This window comes from Entelurus aequoreus, linkage group LG06 (assembly GCF_033978785.1).
Source record: "Entelurus aequoreus isolate RoL-2023_Sb linkage group LG06, RoL_Eaeq_v1.1, whole genome shotgun sequence".
Classification (NCBI taxonomy): domain Eukaryota; kingdom Metazoa; phylum Chordata; class Actinopteri; order Syngnathiformes; family Syngnathidae; genus Entelurus; species Entelurus aequoreus.
In genome coordinates this window covers 54,923,858-54,947,230 of record NC_084736.1, presented here as the reverse complement: position 1 = coordinate 54,947,230, position 23,373 = coordinate 54,923,858, and the positions used below count along the sequence as shown (strand labels likewise).

Sequence of the window (23,373 nt, the reverse complement as noted above, 5' to 3'; positions counted from 1 at the left end):
TGTATATATAATATGTAAATATTACATATATGTTATATTTTATATTGCCACTATGGTACATTTTTACTTTACTCCTGCATTATCCTTTCCATCCTTACCCTTTCCATCCTTTGTAACTGAGCTACTGTGTGGAACAATTTCCCTTGTGGATCAATAAAGTTTGTCTAAGTCTAAGTAAGTCTAAGTATTAAGTATTGTTGACGGTTTTTTGAATGCATTTTTAAAGTGATTTAGAGGTAGAATTGATTTCTCCCATTAGCTGCATCGCTAGCCACCTAGAACGAGCAGATTTTTATATGATAAAAAGGAAAAAAAAAAACATTTTGTTTTCAAGTCTCACATAATGATTCTGAGCGATAGGTAAAATTCCAAAAGAAGTGCAGTTCGCCTCTAAGTAGTGCAGTTATCTGCACCTGTATATCAAAATACAGCCTGGAGGAACTTTAGATAAAACTATTTTTGGCAAATAAATGGCATGCAATCTACAAACCCCGTTTCCATATGAGTTGGGAAATTGTGTTAGATGTAAATATAAACGGAATACAATGATTTGCAAATCATTTTCAACCCATATTCAGTTGAATATGCTACAAAGACAACATATTTGATGTTCAAACTGATAAACATTTTTTTTTGTTGCAAATAATCATTAACTTTAGAATTTGATGCCAGCAACACGTGACAAAGAAGTTGGGAAAGGTGGCAATAAATACTGATAACGTTGAGGAATGCTCATCAAACACTTATTTGGAACATCCCACAGGTGAACAGGCAAATTGGGAACAGGTGGGTGCCATGATTGGGTATAAAAGTAGATTCTATGAAATGCTCAGTCATTCACAAACAAGGATGGGGCGAGGGTCACCACTTTGTCTACAGCTGCGTGAGCAAATAGTCAAACAGTTTAAGAACAACGTTTCTCAAAGTGCAATTGCAAGCAATTTAGGAATTTCACCATCTACGGTCCGTAATATCATCAAAGGGTTCAGAGAATCTGGAGAAATCACTGCACGTAAGCAGCTAAGCCCGTGACCTTCGATCCCTCAGGCTGTACTGCATCAACAAGCGACATCAGTGTGTAAAGGATATCACCACATGAGCTCAGGAAGACTTCAGAAACCCACAGTCAGTAACTACAGTTGGTCGCTACATCTGTAAATGCAAGTTAAAACCGTTTATCAACAACACCCAGAAACGCCGTCGGCTTCGCTGGGCCTGAGCTCATCTAAGATGGACTGATACAAAGTGGAAAAGTGTTCTGTGGTCTGACGAGTCCACATTTCAAATTGTTTTTGGAAACTGTGGACGTCGTGTCCTCCGGACCAAAGAGGAAAAGAACCATCCGGATTGTTATAGGCGTAAAGTGTAAAAGGCAGCATGTGTGATGGTATGGGGGTGTATTAGTGCCCAAGACATGGGTAACTTACACATCTGTGAAGGCGCCATTAATGCTGAAAGGTACATACAGGTTTTGGAGCATCATATGTTGCCATACAAGCAACGTTACCATGCCCTGCTTATTTCAGCAAGACAATGCCAAGCCACGTGTTACATCAACGTGGCTTCATAGTAAAAGAGTGCGGGTACTAGACTGGCCTGCCTGTAGTCCAGACCTGTCTCCCATTGAAAATGTGTGGTGCATTATGAAGCCTAAAATACCACAACGGAGACCCCCGGACTGTTGAACAACTTAAGCTGTACATCAAGCAAGAATGGGAAAGAATTCCACCTGAGAAGCTTCAAAAATGTGTCTCCTCAGTTCCCAAACGTTTACTGAGTGTTGTTAAAAGGAAAGGCCACATAACACAGTGGTGAACATGCCCTTTCCCAACTACTTTGGCACGTGTTGCAGCCATGAAATTCTAAGTTAATTATTATTATTTGCAAAAAAAAAAAATGTTTATGAGTTTGAACATCAAATATCTTGACTTTGTAGTGCATTCAACTGAATATGGGTTGAAAAGGATTTGCAAATCATTGTATTCCATTTATATTTACATATAACACAATTTCCCAACTCATATGGAAACGGGGTTTGTAGTAAGCCTCAGTGGCCTTGTGGTTAGTGTGTCCGCCCTGAGATCGGTAGGTTGTGAGTTCAAACCCCGGCCAAGTCATACCAAAGACTATAAAAATGGGACCCATTACCTCCCTGCTTGGCACTCAGCATCAAGGGTTGGAATTGGGGGTTGAATCAAAATTATTCCCAGGCACGGCCACTGCTGCTGTTCACTGCTCCCCTCACCTCTCAGGGGGTGATCAAGGTTGATGGGTCAAATGCAGAGGATAATTTCACCACACCTAGTGTGTGTGTGTGACAATCATTGGTACCGTACTTTAACTTTTTTAACTTTAAAAGTGTTCAAAACATTCCTCAATGACATTCTGACAATAAAATTGCAAATATTGGGGTGGTTTCTTAAACTCATTTTAATAATCACCTGTGATTAGTTATGATTAATCCAAATACCGAAATGTGATGAATCTGACTAAAAAGTTGGCAGCATTTGGGCTTGGGGTTGGGTTAGCAGCAGCAACAAGTGCCATGTTGGCATGTGGTGATGTGATCCTAGACATAGCGTGCATGTTACATTAACATGCTTGCCTTTCATTTCAATGAGCTTAAAATAGTGCCGGTACTTGCAGTTTGAGAACACGACCTGTGAATATCCCTGGCTGCAGCTCGTCACGGGTCTTGTTGTGTGTCAGTCAGAGCGTGCAGTGAGACAGTGTGAGCAGGGCATGATCGCCAACCATCAACAGCGCAGTTACAGCGGCGTCATCATCCCCACCCCTGCTCTCTCTCCAGGCAGCTAATGTGTGGCCGAAACCTGACCCCTTGTGCTTCATTCAACCGAACTGTAGTAACGGGCCACTTCACATCCTCAATAACGGCAATGGCGTTGCAACGATGGGAACAGTAATTAACTAGATTACTCGTTGCTGAAAAAATATACGCAATTAGTAATGTCGTTATACTCTATAACGTTGTTATTACCAACACTGCCTATTGGTACCTGTTTTTGTGTAATTGGGATCTGCATAAGTTTCGAAAATGTTAAATCAAATCATGGAAGCATGGCGGAGATATTTACTTCGTACAACCGAATTGTTTGGAATTTGCCCGATTTGTGACATTTTCCTAAGTGTGACGTCAGCGGATATTTCCAAATATGGTAAAGATTTACCCAAAGAGCTTTGCGCGAGTCCGCTATTGTAGTTTAATGATAAAGTGGCCGTGCCAGCAACTTCAGGGTTCCAGGTAAGATTTCAACTTCCGCCATCCTGGCTTTTTCATTGTTTTGGGTTGCCGACCCCTGCTCTATCCTCTTGTTGATGGGTAGACTGGCTCGCACATGCACATGCATCCTCCGCTATTGCCATTTTTAATACAAAGTAGCGTATAGTTCAAACGTATATGTCAGATTAGTGTCTTATCGCAGTGTTGTGTATTACAAACTCAAACTTGTTTCATGCTGGCGTAGAAGCTAGCTTACCTCTTTCCATAGTTAGCTTCTATGGCTAATACCATAGCACACCGATGTGTTAGTACGCTAGAAAAATTGTTCCTCAGTGTTCGCTCTTACAATAACAATGTTGCTACAGTTTGGTTATTCTACAGATTACAGAATACAAATTAAGTATTGTTGACAATTTTTTAATGCATTTTAAAGTGATTTAGAGGTAGAATTGATTGCTTCCATTAGCTGCATTGCTAGCTAACAAGAACGGGCCGATTTTGTTTGAAATCTCATTACGAATTCTCATAATGATTGTGAACGATAGGTAAAATTCCAAAAAAAAAGGTAAAGTTCCCCTTTGAGGGCACACCTGCAAGTGTCGCTCTCCTTTATCAGTTTTAAACATTGGATTTTGTGTACTCTGTAATACTTTAAAAAATTGTAAAAGTTAATTATTTCTCAGTTTATTTTGTACTCACTTAGCCAAGACATCAATAAAGGACCGGGCAGGTCTACAGGCCGGACCTAAAAAAAAAACGGTGCTGTGACCCGGACCAACTTTTTCTTTTGTCAAAAATCCAATCTAGACAAAAATACATTCACACTCATCTTTAGAACACGTAGAACAGAGGTGTCAAACGTACGGCCGAAGGGCCGGATCAGGCCCGTGAACAAGTTTTATCCGGCCCGCGGGATGAGTTTGCTAGGTATAAAAATTAACCTGACATTTTTTAATGAAAGAAACTGCTGTTCTAAATGTGTCCACTGGATGTCGCAATATAAATTATTTGTATCTTTGTAGATGATGCTACATATGTACAAAATAAACCACATGATGTTGTACATCAGTCGAGAAATGATCAAACTACACAAATAACATACTGTAATTTCATTTTGATATAAATTTGTTTTATCTTGATAGATTGAAAATTAACACCAATTAGTTGACTGATGAACATTATCACATAATTATTCAGAAAATGTAAATAATGACAAATAAAGATAGAATACTGTTAACCACAACATGTAAGTGTAAAAAAACCAACAACATTCTGATTTGTACAATTTCAGAAAGTGCTTGTTCTATTTTTTTTTTTAAAAACTGAAGTTCTCTTGATTTTTAAGTTATCGTGCTGTGATTTCACCTGTCCGGCCCACTTGGGAGTAGATTTTTCTCCATGTGGCCCCCGATCTAAAATTAGTTTGACACCCCTGAAAGAGAGTTTTCAATTAACCCAAGATGCATGTTTTTGGGATGTGGGAGGAAACCAGGCTACATACTTACCAAAAGCTGTAATGTTTTCTCTATAGAACAACACCTGTATTGCTTTCATCGTATCCTCGTCTGTACAATGACAGAAGAATAGTATGGCATTTATTCCACCATTCAACTTGTCCCTGGATCCCAGACTAGCAATGTGCAAGTTAAAAGTGACCTCCGTTCTGCTGTGAAACTTCTATCTGAATTGCACTTCACTGACGTGTTGTGCTTTTAATGAACTTTGGAGAGTGACTGAAAAAGTACGCCACAGATGGAGGCCCATTTGAAACCTGCTGTCTGTTTGAAGCCCTGGTGTGGAGCCCAGAATCAGAACTATAAACATACATCAGCTTCTGTTCTTATGTCTTTGCAAAAGCATGCAATGGAAATATATCCAGTTGATTTCATTTATTTCCCTTTAAATGTGAATTTCTTATTCTTATTAATTAAAAAAAAAAAAAACATTTAGAATCGATAACCATTGTGTGTGAGAAGTATTTTCTTTATTGTTAATGCATTTGTTTATTTTTAGTGTGCAAGTTTACTTATTAATGAAAACATCAATGCAAAACACAGGTTGTTACCTATATATACCCAAATAATAAAAGAAAAGTTGCACACTTTGACATCAAGTCCCTCCAAACACCTTAGCATCATCAATTTGTCTGCTTTGAAGACAACATAGAGCGTTTGCGAGGTAGAGGTAGTTAAAGTGGCAGTGTTGATTCTAGAGCACAGACGTTTGGACCAATCTATAACATTTTATCCCCTTGCGAGTTTCCCCTGCTGAAATTAAATTGTGTCAGATTGAACACTTATTTAATGTGTTGCCATTGTAAGACATCTGGATGTGTTAATGGCCCAGGAGCAGGCAGGAGGCAGTTTATGGACCCGCAGTTGGGGGACGAGCGCTCTGATGGGGAAATGAGCATGTACCATGTGATGCACACGCTTACACACATACGTATATTAGGGAGATTTATGTTTTTAACCATTACCATATATTCCGTATTTATTAGACTTTTAGTGTTAATTATTCATCATATAAATACATATGCAACAACAACAAAAAAACGTCAAAAACAATTTATTCCGGGACACTGGTCGACCTTGGAAGCATTTTTGTCTGTAGGAAATTATGGAAATGATCTGTTCCAGGGTCAATCTGTCACCATCACAACATTTTAATGAGCCATACAGTCTATTTTTTTAATTAACCCTGCATTATTTTGAATTCTTATTCAACTATTAAAAAAATAATTTAATCAGATCAAGGGTGCCCACACTTTTTCTGCAGTCGAGCTACTTTTCAATTGACCAAGTCGAGAGGATCTACCTCATTCATATATATGTATATATATATATATATATATATATATATATATATATATATATATATATATATATATATATATATATATATATATATATATATATATATATACACAATTTATTTGTATTTATTTATGAAAGAGGCATTTTTTACAAGTTAAAGGTGTTTAATGATAATACAAGCATTTTTAACACATATAGATTCCTTTCTTTCATGAAGACAAGAATATAAGTTGGTGTATTACCTGATTCTGATGACTTGCATTGATTAGAATCAGTCAGTAGTGATGATAACGTCCACATTTTCAAATGGAGGAGAAGGAAAGTCATCCTTTCTGTCCAATACCACATGAAAGTGGTTGGTTTTTGTCATCTTATTTGTCCAGCTTCCATACTCCTTTTTATACACTTTACAAGAAGTACATTGGCGGAAAACTCCGTAGCTTGCTAGCTTGTGTGTGCCAGCTTTCTGAGACTCAAATTTTGTTAGCGCAGGCAGGATGAAGCAGGGCTTTTATTGTGAAGACAGGAACTGTGCTGTCAGTCTTTAGAGTTTTGACGGCAGGTACGGCACGGAAGTCTGTTGAAATAAAAAAAGTTTTTCTCGCCTTCCTGTCGGTCATTTTTTCTTTAATGATCTGGCAGCAGCCAGCGTCATCTCACAAGATCCTCGGGTGCCGTGAATGTCAATCAAGTGACGAAAATGACGTCTTGGTGAAGATTGATTGCAAATTTTTAGGTCTATTTTATTAATACCTGGCTGGTGATCAACTTACACACCCTCCACGATTAACCAGTAGCTCGCGATCGTTGTTAATTGATTAAATAAAATATATTTAAGTTAAAAAATAGATAATAAAAATTAACAATATATATTAAATTTGAGTTTGGAACTTGCCCAAAGTTACATATTTCAAACAAAACAAAAAAAATAATATACATATTACATTTAACATAACTTATTTTTGTTATTGGTTTATATTTCAGAATGACTCATTATATTGAAGAGAGAAGCAACTAACAATTTCCAGTCATGTTGTTGTTACAATAGACCAGGGCTAGTCAACTGGCGGCAATCCGGCTCAGGAATGACACCATACCAGCCCCAGGTTCAGTTCAAAATTTGGCAGACAAACATTTTTACACATTTCTAAAAAAACCTAGCATGCTCTTGTTGTATAGAGGAACTTGGACCACTGTAAACATTGCACTGACATTTTAACCTTATCATAAAACACTGCGATACAAACTTGTGATCTTCGTAACCGAGGCTTTCCTCAAAGCACTGCTTTTAAGTTTTCTCTTTTTTTGGCAGTTACGTTTTTGTTTTTTAATGATGTCGTTTGTGTAACTAAGATGTTGCTGTAGCTTGTTTACTTCAGATGCAGTCAGTTGTCATGTGTCCAACTTCTTTAGTTGTGCTAGTAGTGTTCCCCCAAGGTTCCATTTTTGGTCCTCTCCTTTTCATCATTAGTGCTATTCAACTAGAGGCCCACAAGTTCGGTTCTAAAAACTTGTGAGAGACTCATGTTTTTGTAGAAGGTCCTTAAAAAAATGCAAACTCCTGTAACTTTGACAGAATAAATCCAAAATCTAATGTCAAAGAATGCTGGTTATGCGAATTATACAAAATGAGACAAATAGTGAAGGGAGACGCCCGGCCCCCTGTCCTTAGTTTTCTGGAAATGTGCCCCAATACAATTTAGTTGAATGCAATAGACTAAAAATTTAATAATAGCTAAAGTTAGTAGCTAAACTTTGCTAAATTGCTATTATTAGCTGACAACACAACTAATGTGTGTGCATGTGTGTTACATTGGGGGTAGTTTACGTGCTCAAATGTGGAAAAGAGCATGAAATAATGTACTTTTTACAACACTTTGGAAAATTGGTGCCTTCTACAAAGCTGCGAAAAGCAGCTATTGTAGGCCATCAAGAGGAAAAAATATATGTTTCTCAGGTATGGTTTGTTTGGGCCGTAGCGGTACTCAGTTGTAATACACTTTTCCGCCACTTGTGGCAGTAATGACAATATAAAACAAACAGAAGAAGTCTGGAACTAAAGTCTTAGAGAGGTGTCTTAAGCGCAAAAATAATGACTAAATTGGTGAAGCTGTGTTTTCACTTATCACAAAAATGTTATTGACAGTTTTTTTAAGAAACGATAGTTATTAGTATTTATTATTAATTTAGTTAGGGCAGCACGGTGGGACAAGGGTTAGTACGTGTGCCTCACAATACGAAGGTCACAGGTTCGATCCTGGGTTTGATCTTTCTGTGTGGAGTTTGCATGTTCTCCCCGTGACTGCGTGGGTTCCCTCCGGGTACTCCGGCTTCCTCCCACCTCCAAAAACATGCACCTGGGGATAGGTTGATTGGCAACACTAAATTGGCCCTAGTGTGTGAATGTGAGTGTGAATGTTGTCTATCTGTCTGTGCCTCTGATGAGGTGTTGACTTGTCCAGGGTGTACCCCGCCTTCGGCCTGAATGCAGCTGAGATAGGCTCCAGCACCCCCCGCGACCCTGTAAGGGACAAGTGGTAGAACATGGATGGATGGATAGTTAGAATGTATTTATTTTAGCACTGCGTAAATGAATGTAAATGTATTTTCCATCAGTTTTTACAAGTCCCTTCTATTGCAGTATATTTGATTAGTATTTATTTTTGTAATGAGCCGGACCTAAGCCTTAATGATAATATTTGTGATTAACATATCATTTGACAAGTTGTATCCTGTTAAACTGTGAATAGGTTAGATATACAGTAATTATTCAATACCATCAACATACAGAGGAAGATTACTAATACAGGGTTGAAATTAGAGTGGGCCTCTGGCTCCCCTGTAGTGGAAAAATCGGGCCTTAAGATAAAAAATGTTACCCTGCAAGCACCAGATAATGAGCAACTCAAACTTAACGTTGGAACAACATGCTTTTTGACAATGTTTATTCATTGTCAGGTTGTGATGTTGATTTGACATATAATTTTGGTCATTTTCCAACCAATATTCTACAACACAAATACAACGTTGAAACAACATGCTTTTTGACAGAGTTTATTCAATGTCAGGTTGTGACGTTGATTTGACCATTGAAATGTGGTAATTTCCCAACCAACAATGATGATTTTAGGTTGTCCTGAAGAATTTGGAGGTAGTCCTCCTTTTTCATTGTCCCATTTACTCTCTGTAAAGCACCAGTTCCATTGGCAGCAAAACAGGCCCAGAACATAATACTACCACCACCATGCTTGACGGTAAGCATGGGGATCCTGGGATTAAAGGCCTCACCTTTTCTCTTCCAAACATATTGGTGGGTATTGTGGCCAAGCAGCTCAGTTTTTGTTTCATCTGACCACAGAACTTTCCTCCAGAAGGTCTTATCTTTGTCCATGTGATGTCAGATGAAATAGCTTTATTTGAACTGCACCAATTTTGTCAAGGGGTGGTCAAAAATTCAACCAGAAGCTTGTGGATGGCTACCAAAAGCACCTCATTGCAGTGAAACTTGCCAAGGGACATGTAACCAAATATTAACATTGCTGTATGTATACTTTTGACCCAGCAGATTTGGTCACATTTTCAGTAGACCCATAATAAATTCATAAAAGAACCAAACTTCATGAATGTTTTTTGTGACCAACAAGTATGTGCTCCAATCACTCTATCACAAAAAAATAAGAGTTGTAGAAATGATTGGAAACTCAAGACAGCCATGACATTATGTTCTTTATGACCACGACTGTATATAGTACATTATTATGTGCACTGCATCTGTCTTGTATTTTCTCATGATAGAGACAATACAATAAAAGCATGTGAAGACCGAATGCGGATGTGGACTGCTGGTCTAATGTATGTGTATCTTTAAAATGGTTGTCCGTGTGTTTGTATCGCTTTCAATTGTTTTTTTTCCGTTGTAGACTACCCCAGTCCCACGCTTGTTGGCGCAAGGGAAGATTTATTGACACTATAACTGTTCACTGTTTATCATGAGAGCCTGTGGTCTTTCTATCCTGCATGGGTTTAATGTGATAAATGCTGTTTGGGCTCTTCCAGTTACACAAATGTCTATTGTCCCTCACAGCATTGAACAGCAGCTGGTGGAACTTCAGGTCAAAATGGGAGACACCAGAAGTGGAGACCGTCCACCCAGTCCCTCGGAGTGCCTGCAGTGGCTCAACGTCAAAATGCTCAACAGTGTCAAGCCTGTCAGCACTGGGCATCAAGGACTTCTTTCCTTCTTTAATTGCCTGGTAATACACTACATGACACACATGTTATTATGTCTTTAAATAACAATGAATAATGGTGGTTATCAGACGGTCTTCTCATAGTTACTCATCCCAAAAAGTACCTATTGGTGCACATTTTCCCCACTTGTTATTTTAAGTACATACTGAACTATTCTTCTGTTCATCTCTAGCAAAATTACCTGAGGTCTGAAGAAGATGGGAGAGAAGAGGCGACACTACAGCTGTTGCTTCATCTCTCATCCAAGTGTGGCATCTGCTTCCCTTGCACCCCTTCTCCGTCCTCTCCTTCTTCTACTCAACATGCTGCCTCTTCCTCACACTTGGTACATCTAGTCAGAGATGACTCTTCATCAGAGGTATTACTTCTTTTATAAATGACTCACAATCATTCATTCATACAGTTTTACATTGCAGTATTTATAACTTAAATATATTGAGATACTATGTATTAGAGTTGTACGGTATACCGGCACAAGTGTAGTATGAATCAAAAACGGTACTATATGTTAGAAAAGCACCGGTACAGTGGGCAGTGTTTTAGCTACTTCTAAATCACTAAATCTCGCCTCCATGGCGACAAATAAAGTATGTTTCTTACAAGTAGCATTATCACTGCAGGACGAGGAATAGCTAAACATGCTTCACTACACAACGTAGGAGGATACAATAGCTCACCGGCGTCACAATATACACAAATGCCATGGGTGGATCTACACTTGACATCCACTGTAATGATACCAAGTACAAAAGCGTATGTAGTCGATACTACTATAATTACATCACTAATTTTTATCATCACAAAATTATTATTATTTTTAAAAAATTCATATCATATTCATAAACTCAGGAAAAACATCCCTGGACACATGACGACTTTGAATATGACCAATGTATGATCCTGTAACTACTTGGTATCGGATCTATACCTAAATTTGTGGTATCATCCAAAACTAATGTAAAGTACCAAACAACAGAAGAAAAAGTGATTATTACATTTTAACAGAAGTGTAGCTATAACATGTTAAAACAGAAAATAACCAGATATTAACAGTAAATGAACAAGTAGATTAATAATAAATTGTTTACAGTTTGTCCCTCATAATGTTGACAAAATAATAGAATGATAAATGACCCAATATGTTAATGCATACATCAGCAGACTAATTAGGAGTCTTTGTTTGTTTACGGTACTTACTAATAAAAGACATGTTGTCTAGTATGTTCACAATTTTATTTAAGGACAAAATTGCTATAACAAACATATGTTTAATGTACCCTAATATTTTTTGTTAAAATACAGCCAATAATGACATTTTTTGTGGTCTCCTTTATTTAGAAAAGTATTGAAATACATATTGGTACCGGTACCAAAATATTGGTATCGGGACAACCCTACTTTGTAAACAGTATGCATATATTAGTGTTGTCAAATGATTCAGATGTAAATCAGATTAATTACACTTTAGAATTTGTATTAATCGTGATTACTCACAGTAAATTATGTGCTTGCATAATTAAAAAACCTCAGGACTTTGATAAAGATAAAGATTTTTTATAGTCAATTCTTCCAAACATGCAATGTTGACTCAACATAACTCAGTCAGGTCATGAGTTGACATTCATTCTCATGTAAAATTAACATGACAATATTACTTGAAATAACATTAAAATATGTTAGTTTAAAATATTTTATCATGTTCCTACAACTGTAAGTCAAGTTAGCTCAACATGGTAAATGGTTTGTAATTATATAGTGTGTCACTATACCTGCGTATATGTTTGCATGTGTATATAGTCAGTACATACATTATTACAACCACAGGGTAATTCATTAACCACAGGCTATATATGATGTTACAGTGTAGCCATGGTCAGTACTGTATTATTATTGTTACGGATATTTAGATCAGGGATTTATGCAGACTATCCCGATTATCCATGAGTGACATCCAGTGTTGGGACTAACGTGTTACAAAGTTAGTTTCGGCGGTAACTAGTAATCTACATGATGCGTTACTGCGTTATTTTACGTTATTTTTTATGTAGTATCGGCTAGAAACTGTTAAGGTTGGACTAAGGGGAGGTGACGGCTCAGACACCAGGGGGAAGTATATACAAAGATTTATTACATACAAAGTATATATATATATATATATATATATATATATATATATATATATATATATATATATATATATATATATATATATATATATATATATATATATATATATATATATATATATATATATATATATATATATATATATTTGTTGCTGGCATCTGTTTGTCTCGAGAGACAATAGAGTTTTGCGCTCAAATGTCAATTCCTGTGCAACGCCTGTTGTGACTATATAAGCCAATTCTTGACAGACATGCTTTGTTGCAGTTCCTGCACACATATTGTATTGTTGGTTGATTCAGTGGGGGTGTGACTGTTCGCTTTCTACGTTCACGCTTCTCCTCCCATTGTCTTACTCTTCTTAAGTCACTCTGATGTACGCCCTTCTCCACTAACTTCCTCCATTTCCCACGTTCAGCTGAAGAAGCTTCCCAGTTTAATGGGTTGATGTCACTGGCCTTCATATCACGCTTACACACATCTTTAAATCGAAGGACAGGTCTTCCCACAGCCCTTGTTCCAGAGGCCAGTTCTCCGTACAGGATGTCTTTTGGAATGCGAGTGTCATCCATTCGACTTACATGGCCAAGCCATCTCAGACGTCGTTGTGTAAGGAGAGCGAAGATTGTCTTCATTCCGGTTTTCTCGAGGATATCCTTATTCGGGATGCGATCCTGCCATTTAATTCCCAGAATCCGCCTTAGGCACCGAAGATGGAAGGAGTTCAAACGGCGCTCTTGGCGTGCATACGAGGTCCATGACTCACTGCCATAAAGTAGAGTGCTAAGAACACAGGCTTGATAGATCTTATTTTTCGTGTTGATGGTTAGCAGTCTGTTCTCCCAAGCACGCTTGGAGAGTCTAGCCATCGTTGTAGATGCTTTGCCGATGCGGATGTTGATCTCGGCATCGAGAGAGAGATTGCTGGATATGGTTGAGCCAAGATAGGTGAAGTTCTCAACAACTTGCAGGGTGTGGTTTCCAATGGAGATCCTTGGAATGTTGCGCATATCTTGTCCCATAATGTTTGTCTTCTTGAGGCTTATAGTTAAGCCAAAGTCTTTGCATGCATCAGAAAAGCTGTTAATCAGCCTCTGTAGTGCTTCCTCTGATGGTGAGGCCAGAGCAGCATCATCTGCGAAGAGCATCTCTCTGATGAGGACTTTACGCACTCTAGTCTTTGCCCGGAGACGTGCGAGGTTGAACAGTTTCCCGTCGCTCCTTGTGTGCAGGTAAACACCATCGTCAGATGATTTGAATGCTTCTGACAATAGCAACGAGAAGAAGATTCCGAAGAGCGTAGGAGCAAGCACGCATCCTTGCTTCACTCCATTCTCAATTGGGAATGGGGCTGATGCGGAGCCCTCATACTGGATAGTTCCTTGCATATCTTCATGGAATGATGTTATCAGCTTTAGCAGCTTTGGTGGGCAGCCTATCTTGTGCAAAAGCTTGAAGAGAGCCTTCCTGCTAACTAAATCGAAGGCCTTTGTAAGGTCGATGAAGGCGATATACAATGGTTGTCTCTGCTCATATATATATATATATATATATATATATATATATATATATATATATATATATATATATATATATATATATATATATATATATATATATATATATATATATATATATATATATATATATATATATATAATAACAAGACAATAATAATATTAACCAAAGGAAATGGAGTGTGACAAAATCCAAGAGTGTGTATGGTGTAAGACTATGTGTAGTATTTAACTGGAGCGTTTTACCGTAAATGCCCTGTATGTAGGCATTAGCCAGGCCTCCCTCGCCCGCCTGCAGCTCGTGCAGAACTCTGCTGCTCGTCTGCTAACACAGACCCGCAGACGTGAGCACATCACCCCTATATTAGCGTCCCTTCACTGGCTCCCTGTGCGTTACAGAAACAATTTTAAACTCCTTGTATTTGTTTTTAAATGTCTAAACAACCCCGCGCCAACATATCTCTCCGACCTCCTTCAGCCTTACTGCCCCACCCGATCCCTAAGATCAGCTGATCAGCTGCTACTGACGGTCCCGGACAGAAGGCTGAAGCTTAGAGGTGACAGAGCTTTCGCTTCTGCTGCTCCCAAGCTCTGGAACGACCTACCTCCGAGTGTTAGACAAGCCTCCTCTCTTCCTGTTTTTAAATCTCTCTTAAAAACATACTTTTATTCCATGGCTTTTAACACTGAGTGATATCCATCCTGCAATGGCGCCCCATAATACACCTGCTGTGAACCTGTTTTTATGTTTTTATATTTTATTTATTTATTTTTTATCGTGTTCTGTTTGTGTTGTGTTGTGTTGTGTTTGCTCGGTTCTCGTATTATCTTTTAACCTGCCCATTGTACAGCACTTTGGCTACCCCTGTGGTAAATTTTAAATGTGCTTTATAAATAAAGTTGATTTGATTTGATTTGATAAATGTTGGAGGTGCGTGTTGGGCGGAGCTGTGCTGTTCGACAAGGGCAAGGCAGGCAGGGATGTCCAAGGGCGGAATCGTGGTCGAGAGGCAGGAGCGAGTCGTCGTAGTCCGGGGGCGAGCGAGGAGTCGAGAACCAGGAAGCGCAGGGGAAGCAGGGAAGATCCGGGAGCACAAGACGCACTTGACTCGGGGATGCACACAGGGAACTGCGGGGTGAGGGAGGACACGACAATCAACGCAGGAAGCGGCAGGCTCAAACAACCCGGTATTACAAGAAAACGTGGAGTTTTTGTACCGCTGTTTTTTTTGTTTGTTTTTTTTACATCCTTGACAGGAATGTATTAATGTTGTTTAAAGAAAAAGAAAAACTACACACACACAGGCATAGGGCACTTTTTAAGACGAGGCAAAAAAGGGCAGGGGCTCAGGCACCCATAGGGCCCTATGTGTGCACGTGCCTGTGATTGGCAGCAGTTAACGGGTTGTGTTTAAAAGCTCATACCAGCATTCTTCCCTGCTTGGCACTCAGCATCAAGGGTTGGAATTGGGGGTTAAATCACCAAAAATTATTCCCAGGCACGGCGCCGCTGCTGCCCACTGCTCCCCTCACCTCCCAGGGGGTGAACAAGGGGATGAGTCAAATGCAGAGGACACATTTCACCACACCTAGTGTGTGTGTGACAATCATTGGTACTTTAACTTAACTTTACACTTACAAACTGTAGCATGCACACAAAAAAGCACATTTAATTAAAAAAAACGTTATTATGGTCTTACCTTTACTTATAAGTGCGGGAGCAGTGGTGTTCATGTTGGAAGAGTTGTGAATGAATGAAATATGAAATCCGCGCTGCCGTCTGCAGGTGTACCTAATGTTGTGTCCCTGTTCACGGCTCCTCCGGCGCGCCGCGCGAGCATTGTTGTTTTTGCACTTTTTGGCTTCTTGTTAAGTGACTTTTTTTGGGTGGATTCGGTCTTGCACGTGGAGGGTGTGGGTGTGGGCTTTGGTTGGTGTGGCCGCGGCGCTCCCGTCGGGGGTGTATTCTGTGGCGGAGGTGCTTGGCAGCAGGAGGCGGGGTTATGAGACGAGCCTACAGTTTTATGATCGCTCAGCACAAAAAATACGTTACACACATACAGATGTTGACAAAATACACTGTACATTATATACCTCGGCTAACTAAACTATGGAAATGTATAATATAATTCATATAGCAATACAGTCTCACTGCACAGCAGGCCAGCAGTTAGCCGAGTCATTGCGCACAATCCATGTTGAGGCACAAATCAGTGACGTGCCTCAACTGGCTGCTGATCACCGCACCGTCTCTTCTCAGTATTTGAACGGCAAATGTGAAAATAAAAATAATAATTATCTAAAACTGGTGAAGTTAAATGGAAAATAACTTTAGTATAATCACTGGATACATATAACAATTTAATTTTTTTTTTTTCTTTTTACTTTTTTTTTTCTTTCCATGATGGCAGGTGAGGCCGTGCCTCCCCTGCCTCTAGTGACGGCACGCCACTGGTATATATACATGTTATATGTGTGTATATGTATGTATACACTACCGTTCAAAAGTTTGGGGTCACCCAAACAATTTTGTGGAATAGCCTTCATTTCTAAGAACAAGAATAGACTGTCGAGTTTCAGATGAAAGTTCTCTTTTTCTGGCCATTTTGAGCGTTTCATTGACCCCACAAATGTGATGCTCCAGAAACTCAATCTGCTCAAAGGAAGGTCAGTTGTGTAGCTTCTGTAACGAGCTAAACTGTTTTCAGATGTGTGAACATGATTGCACAAGGGTTTTCTAATCATCAATTAGCCTTCTGAGCCAATGAGCAAACACATTGTACCATTAGAACACTGGAGTGATAGTTGCTGGAAATGGGCCTCTATACACCTTTGTAGATATTGCACCAAAAACCAGACATTTGCAGCTGGAATAGTCATTTACCACATTAGCAATGTATAGAGTGTATTTCTTTAAAGTTAAGACTAGTTTAAAGTTATCTTCATTGAAAAGTACAGTGCTTTTCCTTCAAAAATAAGGACATTTCAATGTGACCCCAAACTTTTGAACGGTAGTGCATATATATATACATTCACACACACACACACACATATATATATATATATATATATATATATATATATATATATATATATATATATATATATATACCAACAGTTTGGACACCTTCTCATTCAATTCAATGTGTTTTCTTTATTTATTTTCATGATTACTTACATTGTAGATTGTCACTAAAGGCATCAAAACTATTGATTACTGCTTTGCACACTCTTGGCATTCTCTCGATGAGCTTCAAGAGGTAGTCACCTGAAATGGTTTTCACTTCACAGGTGTGCTTGAAGCTCATCGAGAGAATGCCAAGAGTTTGTAAAGCAGTAATCAGAGCAAAGGGTGGCTATTTGAAGAAACTAGAATATAAAACATGTTTTCAGTTATTTCAAATTTTTTGTTAATTACATAACTCCACATGTGGTCATTCATAGTTTTGATGCCTTCAGTGACAATCTACAATGTAAATAGTCATGAAAATAAAGAAAACACATTGAATGAGGATAAGGTGTGTCCAAACTTTTGGCCTGTACTATAAATATATATGTATATATACTGTATTGTATATGTGTATAAATAAATAAATTGTGTGATTAATCTGCATTCATACAAGATTAAGGTAATATTTTCTGCGATTATTCACACACGTTAACGCTTTACTTTGACAGCCCCTAACATTTTCGTTTTTTTCTTTGAATTTTTGGAGATCCAAGAAGCATGGGACGATGTACGTCTTCAACTGCGCTGCCACTTACTGAAGCGTCTGTCCACTCACTGCCCAGGGAGTCATGGAGTTCCCACCTTGTCCATCATCGAACGGGTCCAATGCCTGCAACAGTTCTGCTTTCTGTACCCTGAATGTGAAGTACTCACTCATTACCAGGTGCAGTATCATAGTGGCCCTTCTTTTCTTTGACAATAGCATTTTACAGCTTCAAAATGCAAAGCAGATTTCAAAGTATAAGTTAGCAGAAACTACACCGCCAATCGTTTGTGTGCGAGCGCTGAAAAAAGTCAGCAGCACGTGCAAGTACCTTTAAATTGATCACGCTTCTACTGCAAGGCGTACTTCTAGTGCATTGTATATGTGGCCAGTGGTGATGCAGAAAAGAGGAAAAGGAAGATGAAAGCATCTCAAAGGTTAGTCCGTGTAGTGACCTGTACTGGTTAATACAACCAATAACACCATTTTTGTTCATGGGATTGCACGGTGGACATATTGTGGAACCTCGATTTACGAACATCCATCCATCCATCCATTTTCTACCGCTTATTCCCTTCGGGGTCACGGGGGGCGCTGGAGCCTATCTCAGCTACAATCGGGCGGAAGGCGAGGTACACCCTGGACAAGTCGCCACCTCATCGCAGGGCCAACACAGATAGACAGACAACATTCACACACTAGGGCCAATTTAGTGTTGCCAATCAACCTATCGGTTCTTAAACATGTATTGAAGCAATTCCCCCCCCAAAAATAGTATAAACATAAATAATTGGCTCGAGTCTTGACAAAAGTCCCTATTTTTGTACAAAAAAATTAATAAATCACACATTGAGGACACTATTGCTGGGTTGCATATGACGTCACGTCCGTTTTTCTTCTTTGCGGCTTAATTCACACGATGGTTAAACAGCGTAACATTAAAACAAGTGAGTGTGAGTATAGAGGTTTAACAGAAAATGTCGTATTGCTGTTCTATTCTTGGGTGTTCCAATCGTCCAAATAGAGGCAGGGCTCGAACTTAACCACGGCAACCGCAGCAAGTGCAGCGACCGCCCTCGTCATTTGCCATCATGCCCTTAAAATTGACCAGCATTTACGGCAACACATGCTGTGACCATCCTTTTTACTTGTTAATGGACTGGGGATGTAACCGTAAACGATATAATGATAAACTGCGGTAAAATTCAGGACGGTTAGTAATACCCTTTAATTCTTTAATTATCAAAAACACGTAATTTATTAATGCCTTCTAAGCGACAATGCTTACTTCCTGTTAACGCGGCAGCAGCCGCGCCTCCAGAGATGGCGCATGCGCACCAGCGCTGTTTGCAATGGCGGAAAACAACACACGGACCTTGAAATGTTGCCCTCCTAGTAAACAGACAACCTCTGAAGTCATTTAATTTCTACTTGAGGTACATGTAACCGTTATCTACAATAATGTTTATTCTACATAGTATATCATTTTGAATGTGGTATTTGTTTTTTAAATAAAACTTAGTTAAAAGATTTCAGTAGAAGTACTTTTGTAATAGTTGAACATAAGTCGCTGATTAAACAATGGAATGAAAATCGCATGGTGTTTTATATATTCGTGTATACACATCTTTACTAAAGTTTACTACAAGTTAGGTCATACACTATATGACAGTCTATTTAAATTTATTGACATTTGATTATTTGTATATCATATACTTGTATGTGTATATATACAGTGTATATGCTTTGGAGCCCTTGCCTTTAAAGAAAATAATATTTGCCTTGGTGTCCTTCCAACTTGCTTTGGTGCCCTAAAATATGAGCTCTCCTTTAAGGCAACACTTGCCTTGACCTTAAAAAGTTAAAATTAGATGCCTGTAGAGGGATAGGAAAGAAGTGGTTCATAAAGTCAGGGGAAAAACAAAAGTGTGTCGAAGGAAATTGCTCTTAAAAATATCACTTTCATAATCTTGTGGAATACAATCGAACCATCTTTGTGTCTGCAGTAATCACTTTGTAAAATGTTAGTTTGAACATTTGATTTGTTTGAGAAACTTTCTGTGATGCAATCGAGTTTATTCTCTACTATATTAGCAGTGTTTGACTGCCGAACTAAACGTAAAGAAAGGAAAATAGATCACATTAGTTTGTGTTCTTTTGTGGTTGCTATGCCTAAATATAACTAGAAGACCTGATTGTGAAAATAAACTAAAATCATGTTAAGTCCTAGTATTAAATATCGTAATTATTGGTCCAATCTACCGTATTTTTGCTGTCCATCCATCCATCCATCTTCTTCTGTTTATCCAAGGTCGGATCGTGGAGGCAGCAGCCTAAGCAGAGAAGCCCAGACTTCCCTCTCCACAGCCACTCCGTCCAGCTCCTCCCAGGGCATCTCGAGGCGTTCCTAGGCCAGCTGGGAGACATAGTCTTCCCAATGTGTTCTGGGTCTTCCCCGTGGCCTCCTACCGGTCGGACGTGCCCTAAACACCTCCCCAGGGAGGCGTCCGGGTTGCATCCTGACCAGAACCACCTCATCTGGCTCCTCTCGATGTGAAGGAGCAGTGGCTTTACTTTGAGCTCCTCCTAAATGACAGATCTTCTCACCCTATCTCTAAGGGACAGCCCCGCCACCCGACGGAGGAAACTCATTTCGACCGCGTGTACCTGTGGTCTTGTCCTTTTGGTCATAACCCAAAGGTCATGACCATAGGTGAGGATGGGAATGTAGATTGACCGCTAAATTGAGAGCTTTGCCTTACGGTTCAGCTTCTTCTTCACCACGATGGTTCGATGCAGGGTCTGCATTACAGATCCGCCTGTCAATCTCACAATCCACTCTTCCCTCACTCGGGAAGAAGACTCTGAGGTACTTGAACTCTTCCACTTGGGGGAAAGATCTCCTCCTCAGCCACGATTATAACAGAAACTAAAAGCTTAGTGGAAAGCAAAGTGCTTTATTCGACACAGATGACCTCAATATAGCATCTTTGGTGCTATTTGCAAGCATCAAGAAAATATCCTTGATAATATTAATAAAGTAGATGAATAAATCTCTTGTAGGCTCAACAGCATATACCGAATCTTGATATCGCTAGCAAACATTCCTGAACAACAGGGACATCTATAGCTAAATAATGAGACAAAATATAAACTTCACACCATAGAACAACTGCAGACATGAATTGTAGACGAGACTAATATTTGTAGCAGGAAATCAACTGGAAGAAAACGTATCCTTTTTCTCATTAGCGTCACGATCACAGCAGCATGGCACTCGTTATGTCAATCAAATACGTTACTCGCGATCGACGTAATGGACACCCCTGTGTTAAATAATGATAACCACCATCTTGCATGAATATAAATAAGTGGTATTGAGTCAAAGCCCACTGGGTGGTCACTTTACGTACAATGATGCGTCATATCATACATGTGATTAATTGGAATTGAACAAAACACTTCAAATGAGCAAGTCATGAAAGTCGTATAATAAATAATGACGAGTGTGAGTGTCCACCAGTGATTGGAGCACATACTTGTTGGTCACAAAAAACATTCATAAAGTTTGGTTCTTTTATGAATTTATTATGGGTCTACTGAAAATATGACCAAATCTGCTGGGTCAAAAGTATACATACAGCAATGTTAATATTTGGTTACATGTCCCTTGGCAAGTTTCACTGCAATAAGGCGCTTTTGGTAGTCATCCACAAGCTTCTGGCAAGCTTCAGCTTGAATTTTTGACCACTCCTCTTGACAAAATTGGTGCAGTTCAGCTAAATGTGTTAGTTTTATGACATGGACTTGTTTCTTCAGCATTGTCCACACGTGTAAGTCAGGACTTTGGGACCACATAACTTTCCTCCAGAAGGTCTTATCTTTGTCCATGTCATGTCAGATGAAACAAAAATTGAGCTGTTTGGCCACAATACCCAGCAATATGTTTGGAGGAGAAAAGGTGAGGCCTTTAATCCCAGGAACACCAGTCTACCGTCAAGCATGGTGGTGGTAGTATTATGCTCTGGGCCTGTTTTGCTGCCAATGGAACTGGTGCTTTACAGAGAGTAAATGGGACAATGAAAAAGGAGGATTACCTCCCAATTCTTCAGGACAACCTAAAATCATCAGCGGAGGTTGGGTCTTGGGCGCAGTTGGGTGTTCCAACAGGACAATGACCCCAAACACACGTCAAAAGTGGGAAAGGAATAGCTAAATCAGGCTAGAATTAAGGTTTTAGAATGGCCTTCCCAAAGTCCTGACTTAAACGTGTGGACAATGCTGAAGAAACAAGTCCATATCAGAAAACCAACAAATTTAGCTGAACTGCACCAATTTTGTCAAGAGGAGTGGTCAAAAATTCTACCAGAAGCTTGCCAGAAGCTTGTGGACGGCTACCAAAAGCACCTTATTGCAGTGAAACTTGCCAAGGGACATGTAAGCAAATATTAACATTGCTGTATGTATACTTTTGACCCAGCAGATTTGGTCACATTTTCAGTAGACTCATAATAAATTCATAAAAGAACCAATGCTTTTTGTGACCAACAAGTATGTGCTCCAATCACTCTATCACAAAAAACCAAGAGTTGTAGAAATTATTGGAAACTCAAGACAGCCATGAAATTATAGTCTTCATAAGTGTTTATAAACCTTTGACCACGACTGTAAGTCTGTCACGGTTCAAATGACCAAGTGTGAGTGTGGTCTACAAAAGTCAGGCAGCAGCATCTGACAAACTAACAGGTCGTGTACTAAATAACTTTTTTAAATGTTTTGGATTACTCATCCAGGGCCAAAGAAGCAAGGCGATGCTGGCTCTTCTTCACTCAGCCATGCGCTCTAGTCCACCTGCTGTCACAGGCTTTGACAGAGTGACCGCAGCCTTCCGCTCAGTGACCCCCGTTCTCACTCGGACCCTCACCGAAGACCTCCACGTCCTTCCAAGAGTCGCAGAGCCACACGCCATCCTGGCCTTCCTAAATGCAGCCTACCTCCGCCCTGTCGCTGGCGAACTGGCGTTGCTGGTGACTAAAGAAAGCGAGAGGGCCCTGAGGGACAACACTATGCTCGGCAGCAAGATCAAGAAATACTCGACTAAGTCTCGAGCAACAGTTGGTGAGTCTTTTAGCACTCTTTGGTTAATTAACTTTTGTTTCTCTTTGTTTTGTTTGTCTGTGTCAACATGTTTTAAGGGGTTTATTTAAATGTGCCGCACTGCTTTTTATTGTCCTTTCATCATCATTGTTACCTATTAAAGGTGAAACATGTTCTCCTTCCATTTTCACTTTTCCATTACATTCCAGCTGCCGCATTAGTGCCCTGAGCCAAGATCCTTGAAAGTGATTGTCAGTAACTATTCCCCCTGTAATTGCTTTCCTCCTTCCAATTTAGTCTCCTCTTCACTAAGAAACAGGATGGAGAAGTAACTTTGGGGTCAAGGCTTCTTCTTCTCAAAATACTTCTAAATGCTATTTACAGTAACCGGGATGAGCTCTTTCTAATTAATTGTATTAATTCAATTGATATAAGAACAGGAGATGAACACAAACCCACGTTATATTTTTAACAGTCCTATTTGCTGAAGAAAACCATTTATTATTAACCTTACATTAGGGATCCAATATCGCCTTGCATTTAAAATCTCCAATATACAGTAAGCGCCGATACAAGCAGTTCTACAGCACGCTTACTAGTGCAAAGCTGTACAG

At 39.3% G+C, this 23,373-nt stretch overlaps 1 protein-coding gene across 3 annotated transcripts in view; it reads left to right on the top strand.

Annotated features, from left to right (window-relative positions):
- kiaa0825 (KIAA0825 ortholog) overlaps window positions 1-23,373 on the top strand; it is a 478,810-nt gene that overhangs the window by 44,390 nt on the left and 411,047 nt on the right. For 2 of the 3 annotated variants that reach the window (XM_062050981.1, XM_062050980.1), the window contains exons 3-6: window positions 10,142-10,310; window positions 10,481-10,666; window positions 17,666-17,842; window positions 22,456-22,780. In XM_062050981.1, the coding sequence (XP_061906965.1) occupies window positions 10,142-10,310; window positions 10,481-10,666; window positions 17,666-17,842; window positions 22,456-22,780 (857 nt within the window). The remainder of the gene's footprint in view (window positions 1-10,141; window positions 10,311-10,480; window positions 10,667-17,665; window positions 17,843-22,455; window positions 22,781-23,373) is intronic. The other variant, XM_062050982.1, reaches the window with a different exon arrangement.